Genomic DNA, 24,598 nt, shown 5'->3' on the forward strand with positions numbered 1-24,598 from the left:
CCCTCAAGAGGACGCAATTCTCTCAGAGCGCTTTCTCCGCTTGGGGTTGGACTCCGGCGGTGCGGCCCGGCCGCCAGGGCGCGTCCGCAAGCTCCGCCGGCCCTGCCAACCCCCACTGCGACCATCGGACGTTCTCCATAGACGCCGCGGCCGCGCCCACGCGCAAGCCTCGGAGCCCCACTCCCGCTCGCGGCCTGCATCCCTCTCGCCCCCAGCCACGCCCCCCGACCACGCCCCCGCCCCCGCCGCGGCGCGTGCAACCCCGCCCTCCCCGGAGTCTCCGAGCCGAGCGCGGATGGTGGGCGGGGCGCGGGCGGTGGGCGGGGCGCTACGGGGCGGAGCGCGCGGGAGGCGGAGCCGAGCCGGGGATTCCTGCTCCCCGCGAGCGCCCGGCCCAGCAGAGCTGCCTGGCCGTCCAAGGGCCCCCGCGCTGGGGGCGGCGGGGAACCCCAGACGCCGCCGGGCCGGGAGGGAGCCCCACGCCAAGCGAGCCGCCGCCTCCGCCTCCGCGCCGCCCCCGTGCGGGCCTGTCTGGGGGTCCGACGCGTCTTCACTCCGCCCGCCGCCAGCCCCCGCGATCCCGCCGTCCGCTCGCAGACCCGTCTCCTGCGCGCCATGCAGCCACCGCCAGCCCCGCGCGCGTAGGCGCCCGCCGCAGGCCATGCTGCCCCTGCTTGCCGCGCTGCTGGCCGCCGCCTGCCCGCTGCCGCCCGCCCGCGGCGGGGCCGTGGACGCGCCGGGCCTCCTCGGGGCGCCCCTCAACGCCTCGGTCAACGCGTCGTCCTCAGACGAGCCGGCCGCCCCGCGGTTGCTGGCCTCGGCTGCGCCCGGGGCCCCCGAGCGCCCGGAGGAGGAAGCGGCGGCGCCGTGCAACATCAGCGTGCAGCGGCAGATGCTGAGCTCGCTGCTTGTGCGCTGGGGCCGCCCGCGGGGCTTCCAGTGCGACCTGCTGCTCTTCTCCACCAACGCGCACGGCCGCGCCTTCTTCGCCGCCGCCTTCCACCGAGTCGGGCCGCCGCTGCTCATCGAGCACCTGGGGCTGGCGGCGGGCGGCGCGCAGCAGGACCTGCGCCTCTGCGTGGGCTGCGGCTGGGTGCGCGGCCGCCGCCCCGGCCGCCTCCGGCCCACCGGCGCCACCGCCGGGGCGCCCACCGCTCTGCCCGCCTACCCCGCGGCCGAGCCCCCCGGGCCGCTGTGGCTGCAGGGCGAACCGCTGCATTTCTGCTGCCTGGACTTCAGCCTGGAGGAGCTGCAGGGCGAGCCGGGCTGGCGGCTGAACCGCAAGCCCATCGAGTCCACGCTGGTGGCCTGCTTCATGACCCTGGTCATCGTCGTGTGGAGCGTGGCCGCCCTCATCTGGCCGGTGCCCATCATCGCCGGCTTCCTGCCCAACGGCATGGAGCAGCGCCGGACCACCGCCAGCGCCGCCGCCGCCGCCGCCCCCGCCGCCGTGCCCGCGGGGACCACCGCCGCCGCCGCCGCCGCTGCAGCCGCTGCGGCCGCCGCCGCGGCCGTCACCTCGGGGACGGCGACCAAATGACCCGGCCCGCTCCTTCCCGTGTCCGTTCCGTGTCCGCGCTCTCGGTGCCTTTCCCGCCGGGAGACTCGGCCGGTGTGCTTCGTGCTGTAGTGACCGTTAGTTCTTCGGGGGAGGGGACCGCCGAAGAGGCCCCAGCGTGTGGGAAAAGACAGGTTTGTGCCCCGCTTCTGGCTCCGAAAAGTAGATGCAAGCCCTTGCCCTGCAGGGTGGGATCCGCAGCTTGGAAGACGGAGAGGAGGGAAATGGGGCCCCTTCCCCTTTTTTGCGCACCCTGCCCTCCTCCCTCCCCGCACCCACGTGCCCTATAGAAAACGACCAAATCCTGTGTATTTGTTTTATATATTTAATAACTGTTTTAAATGAAAGTTTTAGTAAAAAAAAAAATTAAATTGCTATTGCTGTAGTCAAAGAAGCTCTTTGTATCTGAACATAGTATTTGAAATTTGTTGTTTTTTAATTTATTTAAAAGGGGGGCATGGGAATGATTTAACATCGATATATTGTTACCGCTGAAAATGAACTTTATGAACCTTTTTCCAAGTCGATCTATCCAGTGACGTGGCCAGATGGGCGTTTCTTCTTGTACTCTGTGTTTTTTTTGGCTTTTAATACAGACATTTTCCTCCAGAGATGCGTATGTGCCTTTTTTTTATTTGATTTGGAAAAGGAATCCAAGAATTACGAGATGATCCTCTGAAACGTGAGGAAGGGAATCTCCAAAAAGTTAGAGAAGGGCTAACTATCTCCCTTACCTGTCTGGGAGAGGTGGGAGATGGAAACCAAAATACTGACCCTAATGCCCCCACCCCATGTTGTTTCGCCCTGCACCACACTGCCCTCCCCTGAAACAACATCCTTCCCCCCTCAGCCTCACTACCACTTGTCACGGTGGCATTCAGAGTTTTATGTGACTTATCTTTTTACCCACTTCCGGCAAGCCCCACAAAACACCCAGTAAAGTGCTGAAATGGTAAAATCAGTAGGTCCTCTGAGCCAAGTGTCTTTCATGAAAACAATTCATTTTAAAAGGCATGTAGATTTCCTTTTCATATGTGTAACCTTTAGTATATGGACACGTTTCAAAAGCTGGTTTTAAAACGGGGGGTATTTTGGCATTAAGATTTTTTCTCAAGTAAAGTCTTACAGACTAATAAACACCTTTAAAAAACTATTAAAGCTACTTTCCCTTTCTCCATCCCCTCCCCACTTCTGAGTGAATACCTGCGCTAGAGCATTCCATTCTGGTGAATAGTAGGTACTGTTCTTGATAGTTCTCAAAGTAGGGTCCTGGGGACAGCAGCATCAGTAGCACCTGGGAATTTGTTAGAAATGCAAAAGTGGGGCCCTGTCCAGGAACTACAGATGCAGAAGCTCTGGGGTAGGGCCCCGCAATCTGTTGTCTCTCCACGCTCAGCTCCAGCCACCAGGATCTCACAGTCCCCAGTCTAGGTTTGAAAACCCCCACACGGGTGCTGACATGCAGTCATTTCTGCCACCCCCGGGAATGGGCCAGGGTCCAAGGGTATTTTGAGGAGGATGGGGATTTACTGTGGTTCTCTGGTGGCACGGCTACGGCTCACCCAGGACAAATAAAGGACTCTCTCCACCTCTCACTCTTGGCATTTTCTGGTGTTCCAATTGTCTGAGTGTTGCCAGAACTGTCTCCTTACCTAAAGGACTGAGGTTAGCTAATGTGCTAGGGAGGACCCATTATTTTTTGTGCTTTCTTGGGCCAGTGATGAAGGTCAAAATACTTAGCATCCTGATAACACCCTAAGGCCTCAGTTTGACCCTTCATACAAATTGTCTCCCAGAAAGCTTTTTTGGCACTTGAGGAAATAACCTGTTTGGGGAGGGGTACCCACCAGGACCCAATTTGCTCTGTTTCCAGAGTCCTTCCTGGGCTCCTGGGAAGTTCCATCAGACTTCCTGAGGGTCAGTTGGCAGGAGCAAGGCGGGGCAAGATCGATGACCCCCTAGCTCTCTACTTCACCCTGGGTCTGACCTGCAGGTCAGACAAGGGTCAAACTGCAGGTTTGAACCTTGTTCAGAACCTAAAAGAGCCCCCTCCTAGTGGCTGTGCCTCGGAGTCTTGTCCCTGCAGTTTTCCCAGCAGTCCGAAGCTCCACACCGTTCTATCCCGGAGGATACACTGTGAATTCCAGCCTAGCTCTTAGGCTTCCTTGTAAGTTCCACCCTGGACTTAAATCATGAATCACACTGTATAATGATCTAGAATTGTGATCTTTATCATTATAGTTAGTACCTTGGAATCTACTTCAGAACATTCTATGATCATAGGACTACCTTGGCTGGAGTTAAATTCCATATTCATTGGTTCTTTTGGTAAAAAAGATGCTGAGTTTTTTCCTAAAAGCTTTATCATTATATTAATATAGTACCTCTCCTCCTGTGTTCCTAGATAACTCTGCAACCTCTTTAGGAGGACTACAATGGCAATACGGAGACTGCCCTGGTGGCTCAGATGGTAAAGCATCTGCCTACAATGTGGGAGACCGGGGTTTGATCCCTGGGTCAAGAAGATCCCCTGGAGAAGGAAATGGCAACCCACTCCAGTGCTCTTGCCTGGAAAATCCCATGGACACAGTCCACAGGGTCGCAAAGAGTCGGACACAACTGAGCGACTTCACTTTCACAATGGCAATAATAATAATTATTATTATCACCATCATCATAAATAAATTATTATTTTGGGTTAGAGAGGGAAAAGTAGAAGGGAAAACAGTAACTAAGAGGAGAGAAGTGAATTTACCACCTGAGCCACCAGGAAAGCCCAAATTTAAAACATCAGCTTTAATTTTGCACGGCAGAGAAAACCATAAACAAGATGAAAAGACACCTACAGAATGGGAGAAAATATTTGCAAATGATGCAACTGACCAGGGCTTAGTTTCCAAAATATGCAAACAGTTCATACAACTCAACAACAGAAAACCTCACAAATAACCCAACTGAAAAATGGGCAGAAGACCTAATCAGACATCTTTCCAAAGACATACAAATGGCCAAAAGGCACATGAAAATATTCTCAAAGTCGCTAATCACTATCGAAATGCAAATCAAAACTACAATGAGGTATCACCTCACACCAGTCAGAATGGCTATCATTTAAAAGTCTGCAAATTCAAACCTGGTGCTCGGTGACAACCTAGAGAGGTGGGATGGCATGGAGGTTGGGGGGAGGCTCAAGAGGGAGGGAACATATGTATACCTATGGCTGATTCATGTTGATGTATGGCAGAAACCAACCCAACATTCTAAAGCAATTATCCTTAAATTAAAAAAATATATATATTTTAAAAGTCTGCAAATAACAAATGCTGGAGAAGGCATGGAGAGAAGGGAACCCTCCTACACTGTTGGTGGGAACGTAAGTTGCTATAGCCACTATGGAAAACAGTATGGCAGTTCCTCAGAAAACTAAAAATAGAGTTGCCATGGGACCCAGCAATCACACTGGTGGGCATTTATCTGGAGAAAGCTCTAATTCAAAAAGGTACATGCACCCTCATGTTCACAGCAGCACTATTCACAATAGACAAGACGTGCAAGCAACTTAAATGTCCCGCAACAGATGAATGGAGAATGATGTGGTGCGTGTATATAATACTACTCAGCTGAAAAAAGAAATAATGCCATTTACATGGACCTAGAGATTACTATACTAAGTGAAGTAAGTCAGAGAAAGACAGACAAACACCATATCACTTATGTGAAATCTAAAATGTGACACAAATAAACTTATCTACGAAACAGAAACACTCACAGAGAGCAGACCTGTGGTTGCCAAGAGGGTGCAGTGGGCCGAAGATGGGGGGGAGCTGTGGGGCTGGCAGGTGCAGACTGTTTACATAGAACAGGCAGACAGCAAGGCTTTACTCGATAGCACAGGGAACTCTACTCAACATCCTGTTACAAACCGTAACGGAAAAGAACAGAAAAGTGTGTGTGTGTGTGTGTGTGTGTGTGTGTGTAACTGGATCACTTTGCTGTACAGCAGAAATTAACACAACATTGTAAGTGAACTATAATAAAAAGATTTTTTTTAATCAACTTTAAGAATAGAAAGGTTATCCCCCACCTCATCGTCCCCTCCCCTTCCCCTCACACACAATGAAAGACCCCACACAAAGGCACAAAGGACATCAAAGTGGGGTGGCCGACCTGGAGCCATCGCCTGCAGCAGGCGAGGAACCCACCATAGGAAGGACGCACACTGACAGGGGCGCACGAGGGCAAGAGCTGGGAACAGCTTCTGCTGGCCTCCCTCTTATAAGTGCTACCCCTGAGTGGACAGCCCCATCAACTCTCTGCTCTGCTCTGAACAGTGTCCTCCTTTGGCCCTGGAAGGCTAGAATCATTGCTTTCCAAACCGTGTCTCCCCTAGACTGAGAGGCATGGCCTGTGGTGCCAGCTCCAGATTGTCACCATGTCCCTGCAGTGGTTAACACGGCTCAGAAATGACACTTTGCTACACAGCATCATCCTTGTACTCTGGCTTGAACATGAATGCTATCTACCCACTGTAGAAGTATTAGGAACGATGACACACAGGCATAGAAGGAAAGGAGAGCTCATCTTTCTACTATCCAAAGGCTAGCCCTGCCAGAGTTTTGGTGCACACACTTCCAGTCTATTTCTACACATGTATATGTGTCCATGATAAGTTATTTACAGTAAAAATGGAGTTGTTCTATACTTAACTGTTCTGAAAACTTTTCTTTATTATACAAGTGCTGCATCATAGAGAACTGAGAAAATACCTTTGTAAGACAAAGGAATAGATGGCAGCAACAACACCAGGACAGTCAGTGGCCGTGACTCATTTTTATCGATAAACCTTCATGCGTATATTCTACGTATATGAACCCCAGCGGGCACCGGCTTCTCAGAGCCCTGCTGCCTCCACTCAGGAGCCTTTGAGGGGTCCCTCCCTCTGCAGAGGTTTATGGAAGGCTTCTCAGGGCAGTGAGTGTTTAAAGGCTGTATTCTCGATGTGGGTCAGAGGTCCAGCTGCAACAGGATATTGAAACCTATCTGAGGACCAAAGGCTTGATGAAGATTTTTGGCAGAGAGTGGGCTGGGGAGGTCTTCTATCTTTCCCATCGCAAGTCCATCATCTCCAACACGAATCAAAGCCAGCTCAAACTTTCTACTCTTCCTGGAGAAACATCTCTACTCTTGAGGTTTCAGATGAGGTTGCTAAGGACAGAACACAACTTTAGAGGATGAACAATGAGATTCCTCCCTTCCAGTCATAACCACGGAGCTGCCTTGTATTGTCTGGTTTTATTTGATGTCTTGGTGTGAAATGAATTCTGAGATTCAACAATCAGAAAGGATATTGCTCCTATATAATGCTGCCCCTAAAGCTGTCACAACTCCACACGGCCAAGTAGCAGCTGCATTCAGAAACCGCTGCTGTCAGGGGCAGGGATTAAAGACAGAACCTCCCCAGAGAGAGGAAGGAGATGGGGCCAGAGGTGGGAGGAATCCACCCAGGACAGGAACTATCACTGAGTCAAAATAGATTCAGCACCAATCACAATAAACGGACAGTGTTAAGGCCTTCTAGGAGTGATCCTGTCTAGGACTGGGGTCCCTGGAAGTAGAGTCTGAGATGGGAAGACTCATACAAGTGGTAGATTGAGGGGTGCTCTCAGGAGGAAGGGAGTGGGGGAAGCAGGGAAGGAGCAAAGCAAGGATGTGGTGTCAGCTGGAGTCAGCTTCAGCCGACCCCACGAGGGTCTCTGGAGAGGGAATTGTGCCACTTGATGCCAAAGGCTGGGCTTCTGTACTCCCATTTCAATCACTGGCCAAAGTTGGGGGCGGGGGGAAGGGGCTGCATGGCCTTCCTGGCAGCTCGCATTTAACTTGGCCCAGGTCTCCATAGACAGAGGGAGCTGGGAGATATTATAAGCCAGCACACTTCCAGCAGGTCTTCCCTAGTGGCTCAGATGGTAAACAATCTCCCTGCAATGCAGGAGACCCAGGTTTGATCCCTGGGTCGGGAAGATCCCCTGGAGAAGGGAATGGCAACCCACTCCAGTATTCTTGGCTGTAGAACCCCATGGACAGAGGAGCTGGTGGCCTGCAGCCCATGGGGTAGCAGAGTCGGACATGACTGAGTGACTAACGCACACAAACACTCCCAGCAGTGGTGGATTGTAGGCCGTAAAGGGGATCTGGGTGGGACACCCTCAGGATTCACTGCCGACCTCGCCTCACTCTTGAGTTCATTCCCAGTAGTGGCGAGTGGGGAATAAAGCTGAAAGGCATCAGGTGAAGTTTATTTTTTTCTTTAATTTAAACAAAAAAGTCTTTATTTATTTTAGGCTATGCTGTCTTTGTTATTGCACACCAGCTTTCTCTAGTTGTGGCAAGTGGGGGCTACTCTTCACTGCAGCACACAGGCTTCTCATTGCAGGGGCTTTTCTTGTGCAGAGTACAGGCTCTGGGTGTACGGGCTTCAGTAGCTACAGTGCAGCAGTTGCTCCCCGGCATGCAGGATCTTCCCGAAGCAGGGATCGAACCCGTGTCCCCTGCATTGGCAGGCAGATTCTCATCCGCTGAACCGCCAGGAAAGTCCCAACACCGAGAGAACTTTAAACTCTCCATCCCACCCAGGAGCTGACCCCCAGAGCTTTGGCCTGTCTCAGGTGATGTCCAGCTAGCCGGCCTTGCCTCTGGGTGTCCTGCACTTGTGCCACCTGAGGTGCAGCCGGCCCTGGTGTGCTGGGCCTCCCTGATGAAGTCTGAAGTCCTGCCATTTGTCTGTGTTCAAAGCCGTAGCTCCCCAACCCTTGCATTATAAGGGAAGCCCCACAGTATTAGTACCAGCATTAGATACAGTGTTAGCATCCCTGAGACTTCCAGCAGCCTGGCAGTAACATGACAGAGGGCACTGGGCCCCCTGCTTAGGTACCAGCCTTGCCATTGATGAGTTGCTTGGCCTTGGTTTCCTTGTCTACAGTACAGGGCTGTTGGATGAGGAGATGCCTCGGTCCTTCCAGGCCTGCAGTATCGTGTTCTTTTCTCCCCTTCCTATCTCCCAGGCTAGTCAGAACACACCGGCTACAAAGACACACCCCTCAAGCATTTCTTCAGGCAGACTGAAACAGAGGCCATGCCCACTCGTTTTTCCGGGTGACTTGAAGCAGAAAAGTATAGTACAAATCAGAGAAGAGGGGTTTTATTAGAGTGATTTTTAACCACTGGATTATCTACACTGGCTGCTTGTGTGGATCTAATAATCCATAAAATTATGATTTTACTTTCCTCTATTCAAATGCCCAGAGCCATGGAATAAAGGTTTTTCAAGTCAATGAAGCAAACAAAAAGTGAGAAATTTTTCACAGTGAAAAAACATCTTCTTTGCTTTTGTGGGTTAACACCGGGTATCAGATTCTAAGGCAGGGTCTACATGAGACAAGGAACAGGAGAAGCTATCCTGGGTTATACACCTACTACATCCAGGAACTTGACTTTCCAAATCATCATGGCAATCTTAGGAGACAGACAGCGTTTTCACTACCTTAATGATTTATGGACAGACTTAGGCTTTGGAAGCCAAAATAACTTACCCAAATTCACAGCTCAGACACAGGAAAATGTCACAAAGCCTACCCAGCTCCTGCAAATCCAGGGCTTTTGGCTAAGGTAACTCGGTTCAGTAACTCCACGGGAAGTTATTTTAAAACAAACATTCCATTCGTCGCATGGAATCATATACACTAACATATATAAAATAGATAGCCAGTGGGAATTTGCTGTATAAGGCAGGGAACTCAAACTGGGACTCTGTGACAACCTAGAAGGGTAGGATGTGGTGGGAGGTGGGAGAGAGGCTCAAGAGGGAGGGGACATTTGTATACCGATGGCTGATCCATGTTGATGTATGGCAGAAACCAACACAATATTGTAATTACCCTCAATTAAAAATAAATAAAAACAAATAAAACAAATGTGAATTCATCCAACACCTGCACCCCTTTGTCTTCTTTCTTTTTCCCCCAGTAAACCAGATTTAGGAGATTTAGATCTAACCAGGCATGTTTTTACTTACGATAACCAGAGCATATTTTATGCATGTTTTTCCAAATTAAGTAGTCAGGGAAATTGTCTTATTTTTTAAAATCAGGATCTTTGGCACCAGTCTAATAATATGTGGCCCATGGGGGACAGGCCATCCTTCCATGTACCAAATAAGATTCCAAGTTTGGGTACAAGATGTCCAGGAGAATCCTGGGAGAGCTGGCTGCCTAGACCCTGAAGACTTGGGAACAGTGAGGCCATATCCAGCCTTCCCCACTGGGGGAGAGGCCACCAATGGCATGGAAGTGGAATTTGGGAGCAGCATCCACAATATGCTGAGGGAGGAGAGAGAGCTTGCCTTAGACATTGCCCCTGGGTCATCCTGACTATCCCCCTGCAGGGGCCCTGCGGGCTCTGGGCAAGACGCCCAGAAGTTGGCAAGGTTTTTCTGTAAAGGGCCAAGTAGTAACTATTTTCAGGTTTGTGGGCCATGCAGACTATCAAAGCTACTCAGCTGGGCTGGTGTAGCTCAAAGACAGCTACAAGAGGGCTTCCCTGGTGGCTCAGTGGTAAAGAAGCCACCTGCCAATGCAAGAGGCACGGGTTCGATCTCAGTCCAGGAAGAAACCACATACCACAGAGCAAGTAGGCCTGTGCACCACAGCTGCTGAAGCCCGTGCGCCTAGAGCCCACACTCCCCCAAAAGAGACGCCACCACACGAGACGCTTGCACACCTCAGGGGAGACTGGCCCCTGCTTGTCACAACTAGAGAAAGCTCAGTGCAGCAAGGAAGACGCAGTGTGGCCAAAAATAAGAAAAGAGTATGTAAATGAAGAGGTGTGGCTGTACATATGTATGTATTTTTCATAAAGAAAGTGAAAGTGAAGTCCCTCAGTTGTGTCCGACTCTTTGCAACCACATGGCCTGTAGCCCACCAGGCTCCTCCATCCATGGGATTTTCCAGGCAAGAATACTGCAGTGGATTGCCATTTCCTTCTCCAGGGGATCTTCCCAACCCAGGGATGGAACCTGGGTCTCCTGCATTGCAGGCAGACGCTTTACCATCTGAGCCACCAGGAAAGCCAGTTATATATTGGTAACTATTTATGGACACGGAAATTTGAAATCTGTATACATGCCTTTGACTGTGTGGATCACAATAAACTGTGGAAAATTCTGAAAGAGATGGGAATACCAGACCACCTGACCTGCCTCTTGAGAAATCTGTATGCAGGTCAGGAAGCAACAGTTAGAACTGGACATGGAACAACAGACTGGTTCCAAATAGGAAAAGGAGTTCATCAAGGCTGTATATTGTCACCCTGTTTATTTAACTTATATGCAGAGTACATCATGAGAAACGCTGGACTGGAAGAAGCACAAGCTGGAATCAAGATTGCCGGGAGAAATATCAATAACCTCAGATATGCAGATGACACCACCCTTATGGCGGAAAGTGAAGAGGAACTCAAAAGCCTCTTGATGAAAGTGAAAGAGGAGAGTGAAAAAGTTGGCTTAAAGCTCAACATTCAGAAAACGAAGATCATGGCATCCGGTCCCATCACTTCATGGGAAGTAGATGGGGAAACGGTGGAAACAGTGTCAGACTTTATTTTTCTGGGCTCCAAAATCACTACAGATGGTGACTGCAGCTATGAAATTAAAAGACGCTTACTCCTTGGAAGGAAAGTTATGACCAACCTAGATAGCATATTGAAAAGCAGAGACATTACTTTGCCAACAAAGGTTCATCTAGTCAAGGCTATGGTTTTTCCTGTGGTCATGTATGGATGTGAGAGTTGGACTGTGAAGAAGGCTGAGCACCGAAGAATTGATGCTTTTGAACTGTGGTGTTGGAGAAGACTCTTGAGAGTCCCCTGGACTGCAAGGAGATCCAACCAGTCCATTCTGAAGGAGATCAGCCCTGGGATTTCCTTGGAGGGAATGATGCTGAAGCTGAAACTCCAGTACTTTGGCCACCTCATGCGAAGAGTTGACTCATTGGAAAAGACTCTGATGCTGGGAGGGATTGGGGGCAGGAGGAGAAGGGGACGGCAGAGGATGAGATGGCTGGATGGCATCACTGACTCGATGGACGTGAGTCTGAGTGAACTCTGGGAGTTGGTGATGGACAGGGAGGCCTGGCATGCTGCGATTCATGGGGTCGCAAAGAGTCGGACATGACTGAGCGACTGATCTGATCTCATCTGATGCATTTATTCAAAATATCGACATAAAAACTTGAATTTTGCTTAAATTCCATGCATTCGTGCATGCTAAGTCGCTTTAGTCGTGTCCAACTCTTCGCGACCCTATGGACTGTATGTAGCCCACCAGGTTGCTCTGCCCATGGGATTCTCCAGGCAAGAATACTGAAGGGGGTTGCCATGCTCTTCTCCAGGGGACCTTCCTGACTTAGGGACTGAACCCTTTTGTCTTCTGTCTCCTGCACTGGTACGCAGGTTCTTTGCCACTACCGCCACCACCTGGGAAGCCATACATCACGAATTATTCCTCTTTGGACTTTTTTCAACCACTAAGTGTAAAAATTATTCTTAGCTCATGGATCATACAAAAACAGGCTCACGGTCCTTTGTCACGGTTTGCAGACACTGCTGTACATTTTCCACCTCCCAGGCTCAGATGATGGAGGAGAGCCATCACCAAGTAGAGAGCTGGAAGCAGTGTGGAAAGGAGTGTTTGCACACAGCATCTGATGAGCAATAAAGGCTGTGGGGAAACTTTATGACCCTTCCCGGAAAAGTTTATCTCATGGACATGAAAAGAATCAAAGTTCTGGTTCTCCAAGTTGATAGACCCTACAATATCATCTGAAAGCTTTTCTGTCCATGTGGTGGATTATAACAGGGAACACGGCAGATTGAACTACACACCCCACTACTCACTAAGGATAGGTACCAGGTGTGCCTGACCCTGAGCATCAGACTAGAGCCTGGAGAGGCAGCAGCTGGCGGCCAGACACACTGGCCTGATGGGACAATGATGCAGTAGATGAATTCTCAAACTGCTCTGCAAAAGCCTCCTGGTCACAGTGGAGAATGCCCCTCCACCTCGGAGATGCTGAGGTTGTTATCTAATGCTGCCTCTTGCAAGGGACAATTTTTTTAAATATTATGTTTTATTTTAAAAAATCATGCTGAAACTTCCCTGGTGGTCCTGTGGTTAAGAATCTACCTTGTGAGCTCAGCCTCATGGTCTGTGACAACCTAGAGGGCTGGGATGGGGTGGGAGGTGGGAGGGAGGATCCAGAGGGAGGGGACACGTGTATATCTATGGCTGATTCACATTACACCACAGAAACCAACACAACACTTATAAAGCAATTATCCTCCAATGAAAAATCAATAAAGGTAAATATTATAAAATATAACAACAACAACAGAAGAATCCACCTTGCAATGCAGGGGACAAAGCTTCGATCCCTGGTCAGGGAACTAAGATCCCACGTGCAGTGGGGCAACTAAGCCCACAGTGCTACAACCAGAGAGTTCGTGAACCACAATGACAGATCCCACGGGCTGCAACAAACACCCCACGTGCTGCAACTAAGACCCAAGGCAGCTAAATAAATAAATAAATGTTTAAAAGAATCCATGCAGAATTTATCTGGCACACCATGGTTTGTTTGTTTTTAAATAATATTTAGTTATTTAAACTGAGCAACAAATAGTCCTCTTCTGGATGACGAGCGCTTGTCCTCTGCGGAAGGCAGTGAACAGTCATGGGGTCCTCCAGGAATGTCCCAGCCCTGGCCCATGCAGCTCCCTACTCACTTCTAAACATAGATCCGTGACTAGCGGGGTTATTAAGTTCAAATGAGCCTTCACTGTTTATGACTCACATCCGCCTCATTCAGGAGCCCCCAAATCACACTTAATTAGTCAGATGAGATGGCAAAATTCCTGCAGGCTCACTTCAGCCTACCAGTTGCATTCAGAGGGAAGCCAAAGCCCCAGCAACGCCTGACATTTCAGCTTGCAGGGGCGACTCCAGCAGAACGGAGTGAGAAATGGAGCCAGTCTGGTGGGGCAGAGGAGGTGCACAGTGAGGCCAGACTGGTCAGGTTCCTATATTGGCCCCAGCACTCACTAGCTGCTGTCCAGGTCTCAGCTTTCTCCTCTGTAAAATGGCAGTAGTAACAGTACCTTTTCATAGGTATTGTTGCACAGATTACAAAAGATAACCTAGGGACGTCCCTGGTGGTCCAGTGGCTGTGGGGCTCTGTGCTCCAAACGCAGGGTGCCTGGGTTTGATCCCTGGTCAGGGAACTAGATTCCACATGATGCACAGTTAAAGATCCTGCATGCCACAGTGAAGATCAAGGACCCCACAGGGCGCAACTAGGACCCTCGTAGGCAAATAAACTAATTTAAAAAAGTGATAACCAAGCAAAATGCTTACTTCCTCTCCACACCCTTCCAGGAACACTGAATCCAACTGGGACATGGCTCTGCCTTGTACTCCCTTGGGTTACATATTTAGCCTCAGCTTCCTCAGCTGTAAAATGGGCATGATGATGCCTATCCTCGGAGGGCTGATGGGAGGAAGAAGAACAAGCAGCACCAGGCATCTGTAGGTGCAATGAACGCTTCTGGCAGCGTTATCATTCCAGGGCAGCAATCCGCTCCAGCCCTGCAGACCAGCTACCTCATTCCGTGTTCAGAAAATACTCGTTTAGTACTACTACATGCTAGGCAGGTCACGATGAGCCCTGGGTACAGAGTGGAGATCAAATGGGCCTGAACCTTGCCCTCATAGAACACGCAGCCCAGCCTAATCACTCCCAAAGACCAAAATATTAAATCCACACTTACGGGTAATTGACTGAAATGTGTATGTTGCTCTTACTGTTAGTTTCTGTTCTCAGAAGCATCACCGAAGAGTATTGATTACCACTGGTGTCGCTGGTGGCTGGGCAAGTCTGGTGGCTGGGCACCCAGCGCTGTGAGGGTCATGTGTGCTGGGTGCCTTCTTTGTTCCTTTTAAAAGCATTCTTTTTCTTTTTAAGTGCACAATCAGGTAGAGATGTAAAAGAAAGACTTGCCTCCATCAAGAGATAACATGATGTGGTCAATATATACAATGGAGTATTACTGATGAAGGGATAACATTATAAGAAGAGGGGACAACAAAATGGGGTTTATATATACAAGGGAGTATTATTCTGGTGTAAAAAGGAGGGAGATTCCGACACATGCCACAGCATGGATGAACTTTGAAGACATTATGTAAGTGAAACAAGCCAGTCACTAAAGGACAAATATCCACCAGTATTATGAGGTCCCTAGAGTAGTCAAAATCACAGAGACAGAAAGCAGAATGGTGGTCACAGGGGCTGGGAGGAAGAAAGAATGGTTAGTTGTCGCTTAATGGAGACAGGGTGAAACAGTGAGGATAGTTTCAAAACACTGTGAATATAATTAATGCCACTGAATCACACATCTAAAAATAGTTAAAATGGGGACTTCCCTGCTGGTCCAGTGGATAAGAATCCACCTGCCGATGCAGGGGCATGGGTTCAATTCCTGGTCCAGGAAGATTCCTCATGCCACGGGGCCACTAAGCCCAGGCACCACAACTACTGAGCCCATGTGCTGCCAAGCCTAGAGCCCGTGCTCCCCAACTAGAGAGTAGCCCCGCTCGCGGCAGCTAAAGAAAGCCCACTTGCAGCAACAAAGATCCAGCCCAGCCATAAATAAATAAAATTCAAATTTAAAAAATTAAATAAAAAGAGTTAAAATGGCAAGTTGTATGTTACGTATATTTTACCACAATAAACTTTCTTTAATAATCATAATTGAAAAATAACATATTTTTAAAAAATAATCCTGGTTCCAACCAAGAGCTGACCACAAAAGATGGGTTTTATCCTCTGTTCAGTGGCGTGAACCGTTCCTTGCCCCGAAACCCTGATGTTCTCTATGGCAGCCCTGCCCAGCCCACTCCCGGCTGCTCTCCTGCTAGTCCTGCATGAGCCTCATCACCAGCATTGACAGATGTGACCCTGACACTTACAAAGGAGAGCTGAGTAGACCTGCTATTTCCAGCTATGAGGCCAGCAATGAGATCCTGGGCTCCTGGTGGACAGAAGTGAGGCTCCATGGGCAGGCAGGCTCCAGTATCCCACGTGGACACACCTGGAAGAGAGGGAGAGAGCGGGCCCACAGCCTTTTCCTGTTTCCACCAATTCCCTCTTCTCTCTCAGGTCTAAGTGGTGCAGGAAAAGAAAGATGAAACCATTCACTTGCTCTCTCCAACCATTGAGAGTTATTCCTTGTGTTAATTTTCCAAGACTATCAGTGAGTCTCAGGGACTGCAGGTAGCCATGGAGCTTGAATGGAGTTCATTACTGGGTGCAGACCCAGGGCAGAACACAAAAGATTCAGCCTTGACATTTTACAGAAGGAAACACACTTCTGGGCAGTCGTGATCGGGCTCAGAAATATGTCGAGAGAACATTTTTATTCAGGCACAGGATGAAAATTCTTTACAATCCGGGCCCTGGCAGGATCAGCCGTACTACCCACAGGACACTGACATGGACGTCATCTTCCCCAGAACCAGCCGAGGCTCTGGCACTCCGTGAGCTCCAGCTTCCTTATCTAGAACGTGGGGGACATCAAGCCTCTTCTGGTAGGGTTGTTGACGCCTGTGCTCCCCATGAAAGTGGAGTGAAAGTCGCACAGTCGTGTCGGACTCTCGGCGATCCCATGGACTGTAGCCTGCCAAGCTCCTCTGTCCATGGGATTCTCCAGGCAAGAATACTGCAGTGGGTTGCCATTCCGTCCTCCAGGGGATCTTCCTGACCCAGGGATTGAACCCTTGTCTTCCACATCTCCTTCACTGCAGGCAGATTCTTTACTGCTGAGCCACCAGGGAAACGCCTATTTTCATGCATGTTGACCCAGCTTCCAAATACTGTCATTTCTGACTCTTAGGACACTGGTTGCTGCACCCTTCTTGTGCTTGTGTCCAATAAGCCAGCAATGTTGAGGCATTAAGGCACTCCAAGAGGAGCCCCCATCAGGAACTGCTGGGAATCTGTGGAAATACCCCGGCTCTATGCCCTCAGGCCAGGGTAATGCTGAGAAGGATTAAGTACTTGGTGCCCCTGTGGCAGCACGCTTTCTGGATAAGTCACTCTTGCTGTTTTCTTTGTCTCACGTGTCTCATGTCCTCCCCAAGTGGTATTTCCTGAGACCACCTCCAAATAAATTACTTACATCTGAATTTTAGGATCTGCTTTTGGAGAACCCAAACTCAGATCATGCCTAATCTAATTTATTCTTTAGAAGGGACTCAGGGAGATAGATCTTTGATCTCCCTTTTACAGTAAGAAACTGAGTCTTGGAGAGATTGCATTGCTTGCCTAAGTTCTCCCCATTGAAGCTGGGACTTGAATTCCAACATCTGGCTCCACTGCCCCAGGAAGCCTTCAATCACAGCTGGCCAGCAACTGTATCCCAGGCAGTGACTTGCCAGGTAAGTGTGACGCTGCAAGCGGCCACACGCCTTCACCTCCGGTTAGTCCCCACCTCCACATGCACTAGTATGAGAGAGAATGCACGCCCATCCCGCGAGTGCTCGCCACCAGGTGGCGCCCTTTCTAGGAGGCCAAGGCTGGCTCTGCGAACACCCTAGATTCTGCAAGTAACTGCTCAATAGTTCTGACCCAGCTACTTGGAAGAAATGAACACAACATTGTAAAGCAATTACACTCCAATTAAAAAATAAATTAAAGGGACTTCCCTGGTGATCCAGTGGTTAAGACTCTATGCTTCCAGTGCAGGGGGCCTGGGGCTCGATCCCTGGTCAGGGAACTGGGTCTTACATGCTGCAACTAAGACTTCGAATGTCACAACTAAAATATCCTACATGCCACGAGTAAGTCCCAAATAAACACATAAATATTTAAAATAAATACATTTATTAAAAAATAAGTATCTAAAACTCCTTTCTGATCTAAATAAGTGATTGAATGAATAAATGGAGAGAAGAAACAAATCTCCCTTACAGAAGCATTCCAAATAATCTATGTAGGTCTCCACTCACAAGGGGGTGGAACACAACTCCTCACTCACGGTGTGGGCTGAGAGTCACTTTACAGTGGACCATGGCAGAGGCCACCTCGGCCAGCTGACTGAGGTTTACATCAACAGTGATAGTCATGTGGACAGTAGATATTCTTGACATGCTGTGATGACAAGGGCATCTTACCTTCAGGGTCTTTCTTCCCAAATCCATAACCCCAGTCTAATTATGAGAAAACATCAGACAATTCTAATTCTAATTGAGTCGAGGGGCATTCTACAACATACCTGACCGGTAGTCCTCAAAAAACTGTCAAGATCCTCAAAACCAAGGACAGTATGAGAAACGGTCACGGCCAGGAGGAGCCTAAGGCGATGTGGTGTGACATGGTGACCTGATAGGGATTCCTGGAACAGAAAAAGACATTAGAGAAAAACTAGGGAAATCTTAATAAAATTCAGTCAATTATAATATATCAGTACTGGCTCATTAACTGTTACAAATATATCCTATAATACATTTTTATTTTTTGAAAAACTTTTTATTGAAGTATAGCTGATTTACAATATCATGTTAGCTTCAGGTATACAGCACAGAGATTCAATTATATATATGTATATATTTTTCCAGATTCTTTTCCCTTATAGATTATCACAAAATATTTAGCATAGTTCCCTGTGCTATACAGTAAGTCCTCGTTGGTAATTATATTCTAACAATAATAAGATGTTAATAATTGGGAAATTGGGTGTGGGGCATATGGACTTCTCTATATTATCTTAGAAATTTTTCTGTAAATCTGAAAGTATTCTAAAATTAAAAGTTTATTTTTAAAAAGGAGATCTAGGTGAAATTAATTTTAACGACATTTTATTTAACCCCATACATCTGTCAGGCGAGTGTGTGCTCCTTGGTTCTGTCTTGTCCCAACAAAGATTTGGAGTGACGGACATTAAAGCCCTCGGCATGTCACAGCTCTCCGGTCTTGGACAGACCGTGTTATAGCTCTCAGGTCTCAAACGGACCGTATTATAGCTCTTAGACAAATCAGTGTTACAGCTCCGTGGTACAGCTCTATTTTATTTAGAAAATAGCAGGAAAATCCATCCTCGAGGCATGAGGGATGTCGACCCAAAGATGCGAAGAGAAGAGCACCCCAGCACGGGAGAGAGAGAGAGAGAGCCCTTTGGCTCCTCTTTTTTGTTTTTCCCCTCCCCCTGGGTCTGCCTATGCAAATTGGGCTAGCCAGAAGTGCTGTTTGTTCTACCTGAAGTCCTCACTCAGGTCCTCGGACCTTCCTTTGACCTTCCTTTGTTCTATTTTCGCGGGCTTTTCCCTTCCTTGTCTTTTAGCCACTGCCATTTTGGACTCCTGTTTCCTATTCTAACTACCTAACACATCCAAAATATTGGCGTAGGAAATGGCAGCCCACTCCAGTATTCTTGCCAGGAAAATTCCATGGACAGAGCAGTCTGGCGGGCTATAGTCCACGGGGTCGCAAAGAGTCGGATACAACTGAGCGACTAAGCATGCACACATTCCAAATATTATCATTACAACCTGTGATCAATATAAAACATCCACTAATGGGATAGCTTATGTTCTTTTTTCATACTAAGTCTTTGAAATTCACTGGGCATTTTATTCTTACAGCACATCTCAATTTGGATGCTACATTTTCATTGGAAATATTGATCTATTTAGTTAGGTTTCATAAAAGTTAAGACTCAGAAATAGATTCACATATCCAAGTTGTTCCAAACACACTTAGCAGTTTTTTCCATAACTGAATCAAATACCAGCTTTTTTTGTTTGTTTGTTTGTTTACCTTGCTGCTTGGCTTGTAGGATCCTAGGTCCCCAACCAGAGATGGAACCCAAGTTCTCGACAATGAAAGCACAGAATCCTAACCACTGGACTGCCAGGGAATTCTCAAGTATCAGCTTTTAAATTCAAATTAATTAGAATTTAAAATTCCATTCCTTAGCCACATTAGCGCAACACCCACAAGTGGCTGATGGCTGCCGTATTGGACAATGCAGGGATGAATAGCTGATGGCAGTATGTTCCAGCTTTTCTGCAACCGTCCTGATTCCAAATATCCTTTCCCACTGTCCCTTAAGTGCAGTCGGCCTTGTCAGGTTCAGCCTGCATTGTTAGTTTGAAAAGTACAGTTCCCAAATGTGAGTAACCCGGGAAGTATTTGGAAACCTGGCTTCGGCCTTCCTTCACCAGAACCTCCAGTAGTGATACTCTCTTCAGACAATTAGTTCTGCCATGTCTTGATTTCCCTGGCTTTGAAAGAAGGTAGCCATGTCTTCTCCTATCCTACATGGGATCACACCAGAAATGAAGCCTACAGAGCCATTCTGGAAGGCAATTTTGCATTATGTATCTAAAGCCTTAAATATTTTCATAACCATTGATATAGGAAGTTCCCTTCTACAAATTTGATCCAAGAAACTAGAAAGGCAAGCTGAGATTCATGAGCATGCATTATTCAAATGGAGATGAGTTTAATGGAAAACAAATTGAACATCATATAAATGCCCAACAAGTAACCAAGTTAAATAAATGATGGTATATCCCAGTAAATGTCAGACAGCTATTAAAAGTTTTTTTTGAAGAAAATTTAATCATTCATGAAATGCTCAGGAAACGATATGAAGAGGAAAAATAGTGTCAACAATATAGGTCAGAATAATCAGTGAGAAAAAGAAGCTATAGTTGCAGTGTGACAAGTTTTTATCTAAATCAGGTCATTTGATAGGACTAAAAAAAAAACAACAAATCTTATCTGAGAAGTCAGAGCTGATAATCTGAGCAGTCTCCGACCCACTGCCCTTTCTCCCATCTCAGCCGGCGAAGAGGCAGCCCACTCCCTGGACTGAGGGAAGGAGAGAGAAATACATACAAGAGTAAGGATGAGATGATGAGATGAGTGCTTTTGTAACTGCTGCTCAGGTTAGAAATCATTGTCATTGTGGGCCTCTTCTGTCTGCATTTTAAGGCATTTACACCACATGAGAGAATCTGATAACATTTGAGATTTGCAATCAAATGTTTCAGGAAGTTTAATTTATCACACTTTCATCAATGTTTAAGCATCTGGGGAAATTAGATTGGATGGTTTCTTACATTTTCAATCTGGCAATCATGAGTGCTATGAACTTTTAGAATTGTTAATTATTTAAAGATAATAAATAAAGTACACATAGCAGTGGGTATTCTTTTCTGCAAACAAAAGTGCCTCAGACATTAGAGACTCTAGTCAATAAACAAGATGCACCAGGGCACAATCACAGTAACACACACACACACACACACACACACACGTACATAAAAAAAAGACTGGAAGGAAATACACCAAGAGAGCACAGTGGTTATCTGTGATTGGTGAGATCAAAGAATGATTTTTCTGTTTTATACTGTTGTTCTCCATAGTTTCTGAAATGAAATCATATTGCCACCAACTGGAAAAAAATAAAGTATGTTATTATAGAAGTCTTGAAGGTGGCGTGTGCTGAGATGTGCAAAACACAACTGCCAACTGTCAGTAAGATCTCCGGCAGCTCACAAAGCTCCTTTTTCCACGGTTGGCAAAAAACTCTTGTTCATGCCATTGCGGTATCTCAGACTTTTTTGGCTTAAAATGACCTCCTTTGGGTAATGACTTCGTCTTTGGTCTCTCCATCACTACAAGGGTTCTCCTTCCTCCTCTTCATTCTAAGATAACAGCTGGTTTCAGGGGAAGGTGACATGTCGTCAGGTGCGCAGCACAATTCTATGCTGCCTTCAAGGCTGGAGGACTGTCTTGCCGTGTACGTCTCAGCTGGCTCTCACCGAGGTTCCTGATTGCCCAGGGCCTGCTTGGGAAAGCCATCTGATCTGTGGTTTGAGAAATCCATCTTGTTGCTCTCTGTTAAAATGTCACTTTGCTTTTTGCCATGGTGACACCCTAGTGAACTCACCAGCCAGCACCCCAGCTACTATCTGGGTCCTCCTGTGGCATACAGAAACTTCTGGGCTGCCTCCACATCTCGTACTGGACCAGACATTATGACCCAGGGCTGCCATCCCAACCCACCTGAGTCCCCCCCCCCCCCGCCCCCCGCAGTGAGCTCTACTCCACGGCTTGGTCGCCATGTTGGATGCAGTATCGGGCTGACCGGATGGTGCCATGAGAAAGGTCAAGCCTCCTCAGGGGACACCCAGGGAAGTGGGGACCCCAGCCTGGCGTTCTTGGAGTCCTTAAAACTATGTTGGAGTTTCTATCCTCCCTTACATCTCGGGTTTGATCCCGATGAGGGGGGAGGAAAGAATCAGAACATTCACAGACTGACCCCTGCCTGCCTTTTCTTGCTCTGGTTCTTGAGTCTTTCCCCAAGTCCCAAAATAACTGTACGTCCTGTAGAACAGAAACCTCTCTTTTGTCATATCTGCATTCTGCCGTCCCCTGTGATTCACTCAATGATCACTCAACTTCTCACAGCTTTGATTTCTTGATGTGTAAAAACTCCAGCCTTGGGAGGTTTAAGAAAACCCTTTCTTCTCAAAAAGTCTGGCTTTAAAGACCATTGTCCTGCTATGAGATTTTAAGACTACCTCAAAACTCAAGGTGGAGAGATGACGTATTTGACTCAGACTCTAGCCACTTCCCACTTCCTCAGAGAGGTTTTCCTCTGTCCCTAGCCTAGGCTCACTGGCACAGGCTGTGAGGGTGGAGAGGAATGGGTTATAGAGAAAGAAATATCTATTAGATGATATTCAAAGCATTATCCCACTGCATTATTTAAAAATAGAGATAAATGCAAACAAAAACCAACCCTAAATATTACTTTATAACTGTCAAATGAGGAAAAAGTTTTTAAAAAACCTTAACATCTAATGCTGGCGAGTTTGATCAGTTTGAGCAAGCTCTGGGAGTTGGTGATGGACAGGGAAGCCTGGTGTACTGCAGTCCATGGGGTTTCAAAGAGTTGGACAAAACTGAGTGACTGAACTGACAGGTGAGGATGTCCTCATGTAGGCACTGATGAGAGTACCCATCTATGAAAGCAACTTGGACTCAAATTTGGAAATATATATCACGATCAAGCCCCTTCCAGTAGGACGAATGCCCTTGGCAGGAATGGATATTCCTGGAAAATAGGCTTTTACTTTATCTATGATACTATTTTCACAGTGAACACTCAGGGATGTGTTTTTCTATCAAAGCCCTTGCACCATTGAGTGGGCAGATAAGTAGACAGAATCTCTAAAACATCCAGGGTTGCAGAGAAAGTAACAGAAGAGAAACCACTCACCCTTCCTGTGAGGATGGTAGAGGGCAACTGGCGGTGCCAACCAGTTGCCTTGGCAGAGCCTTGATCTAAAGCTGGCGTCACTCGTGGGGGGCTGTCATTGTAGGGACTTGGGGAACCTGGGAAGTCTGATCTCTCCCTGGAAGCAGGCTGGGTTGCCTCCAGCTTTCTGTAACCATTTCCACATGTTTCCATGCGTGTGTTCAGTCACTCAGTCATGTCTGACTCTTTGCAACCCCATGGACTACAGCCTGCCAGGCTTCTCTGTCCATGGGATTCTCTCGGCAAGAACACTGGAGTGGGTTGCCATTTCCCTAAACTTCATCATTAAAGAGACTTCACTTACTCCACCCAAGAGTCACATCTTTCCATCAGATACATCGCTGCCTGTGGTGATGTCATGTCACAGTGGCTTCTTAACACAGGCTTCCCAAAAAGACCCTTTTGGCTGTTCCTGGAAAGGCTGTGCTTCTATAAACAAACATTCAGACAGGTCATCAAAATCCAGAGCTGAAACCACAGAGAAATGTTGCTAGGTCTGGCTAGCAATCAAAACAACTTAATCTGCTTTCCTGAAAATGTCTGAATTTTTGTCAGCCTGTGAGATTCCCAGAAATGTTTCATCATGCCCCTAAGATAAACCAGCACCTCAGGTGACACGTCCTGGGTCAGTGAGTCTATTTCCTGGTGTTACTATGTCACATTCATCTGATCTGTTCATTGCGCAAACACCTATTCATCAAGCACCAGCTGAGTTCTAGGCCTGAATCTTAGTGGGGGGTGGTGCTCACACCGAGACTGAGCCCAGATTTTTGACAACCCTGATGATTAGAGGGGGAGCTGGTAAAAGGTGGGCAAATTTGACTCAGTCTTTTAAAATGTGAAACAATTTTTTTTCTGTTTTCCTCAAGCCAGGAGTTTGAATTCATCTTGGAAGGAAGATGAAATCCCAGGTTCCCCAAGTCCCTACCATGACAGCCCCACATGAGTGATGCCAGCTTTAGATCGAGGCTCTGCCAGGGTACCACCAGTTGCCCTCTGCCATTCTCACAGGAGGGGTGAGTGGTTTCTCTTCTACCTCCTCTCCAACCCTGGATGTTTTAGAGATTCCGCTTCTTTGGGGGAAAAAAAACCTTTAATAGATGTATTATTGTTTAGTCGCTAAGTCATGTCCGACTCTGCACAACCCCATGGACTGACCATAAGGAGAAATTTTAATTAATTGGACTATAATAAAATGAAGAACTTCAGATTAGCAAAAAACACCCATAAGAGTGTAAAGAATCTCCAGGCAAGAATACTGGAGTGGGGTGCCATTTCCTCCTCCAGTGGATCTTCCCCACCCAGGGAGCAAACCCAAATCTCCTGCAGTTCCTGCATTGCCAGGTGAATTCTTTACCACTGCGCCACCTGGAAAGTACGTTATGTGCGCTTCTCATTATAGAGGTTTGTCTTGTGGAGCACAGGCTGTAGGGCATATGGGCTTCTCTTGTTGTGGCATGTGGGCTCAGTAACTGCGACTCCCAGACTCTGGAGCACAGGCTCAGGAGTTGTGGTGCAAGGCCTTAGTCGCTCCATGGCATGTGGGATCTTCCCGATCAAGGGACTGAACCTATGTCTCCTGCACTGCAGGCGGATTCTTCACTT

General features: G+C 47.8%; 1 protein-coding gene and 1 long non-coding RNA gene across 2 annotated transcripts; one reads left to right on the forward strand and one right to left on the reverse strand.

Moving 5' to 3' along the window:
* Positions 1-421: 421 nt before the first annotated feature.
* Positions 422-2,377, forward strand: TMEM158 (transmembrane protein 158). The gene has a single exon (XM_055557621.1). The coding sequence runs from the start codon at positions 662-664 to the stop codon at positions 1,538-1,540; it is 879 nt and encodes a 292-aa protein (XP_055413596.1). The 5' UTR covers positions 422-661; the 3' UTR covers positions 1,541-2,377.
* Positions 2,378-17,693: 15,316 nt separating this feature from the next.
* LOC129635359 (uncharacterized) lies at positions 17,694-23,372 on the reverse strand. The gene is made up of 3 exons (XR_008706250.1): positions 23,298-23,372; positions 17,936-18,055; positions 17,694-17,811 (listed from the first exon to the last, which is right to left on the reverse strand). It is a non-coding gene; the product is annotated as an uncharacterized LOC129635359 (long non-coding RNA).
* Positions 23,373-24,598: the final 1,226 nt, after the last annotated feature.

This window comes from Bubalus kerabau, chromosome 20, assembly GCF_029407905.1.
Source record: "Bubalus kerabau isolate K-KA32 ecotype Philippines breed swamp buffalo chromosome 20, PCC_UOA_SB_1v2, whole genome shotgun sequence".
Taxonomy (NCBI): Eukaryota; Metazoa; Chordata; class Mammalia; order Artiodactyla; family Bovidae; genus Bubalus; species Bubalus kerabau.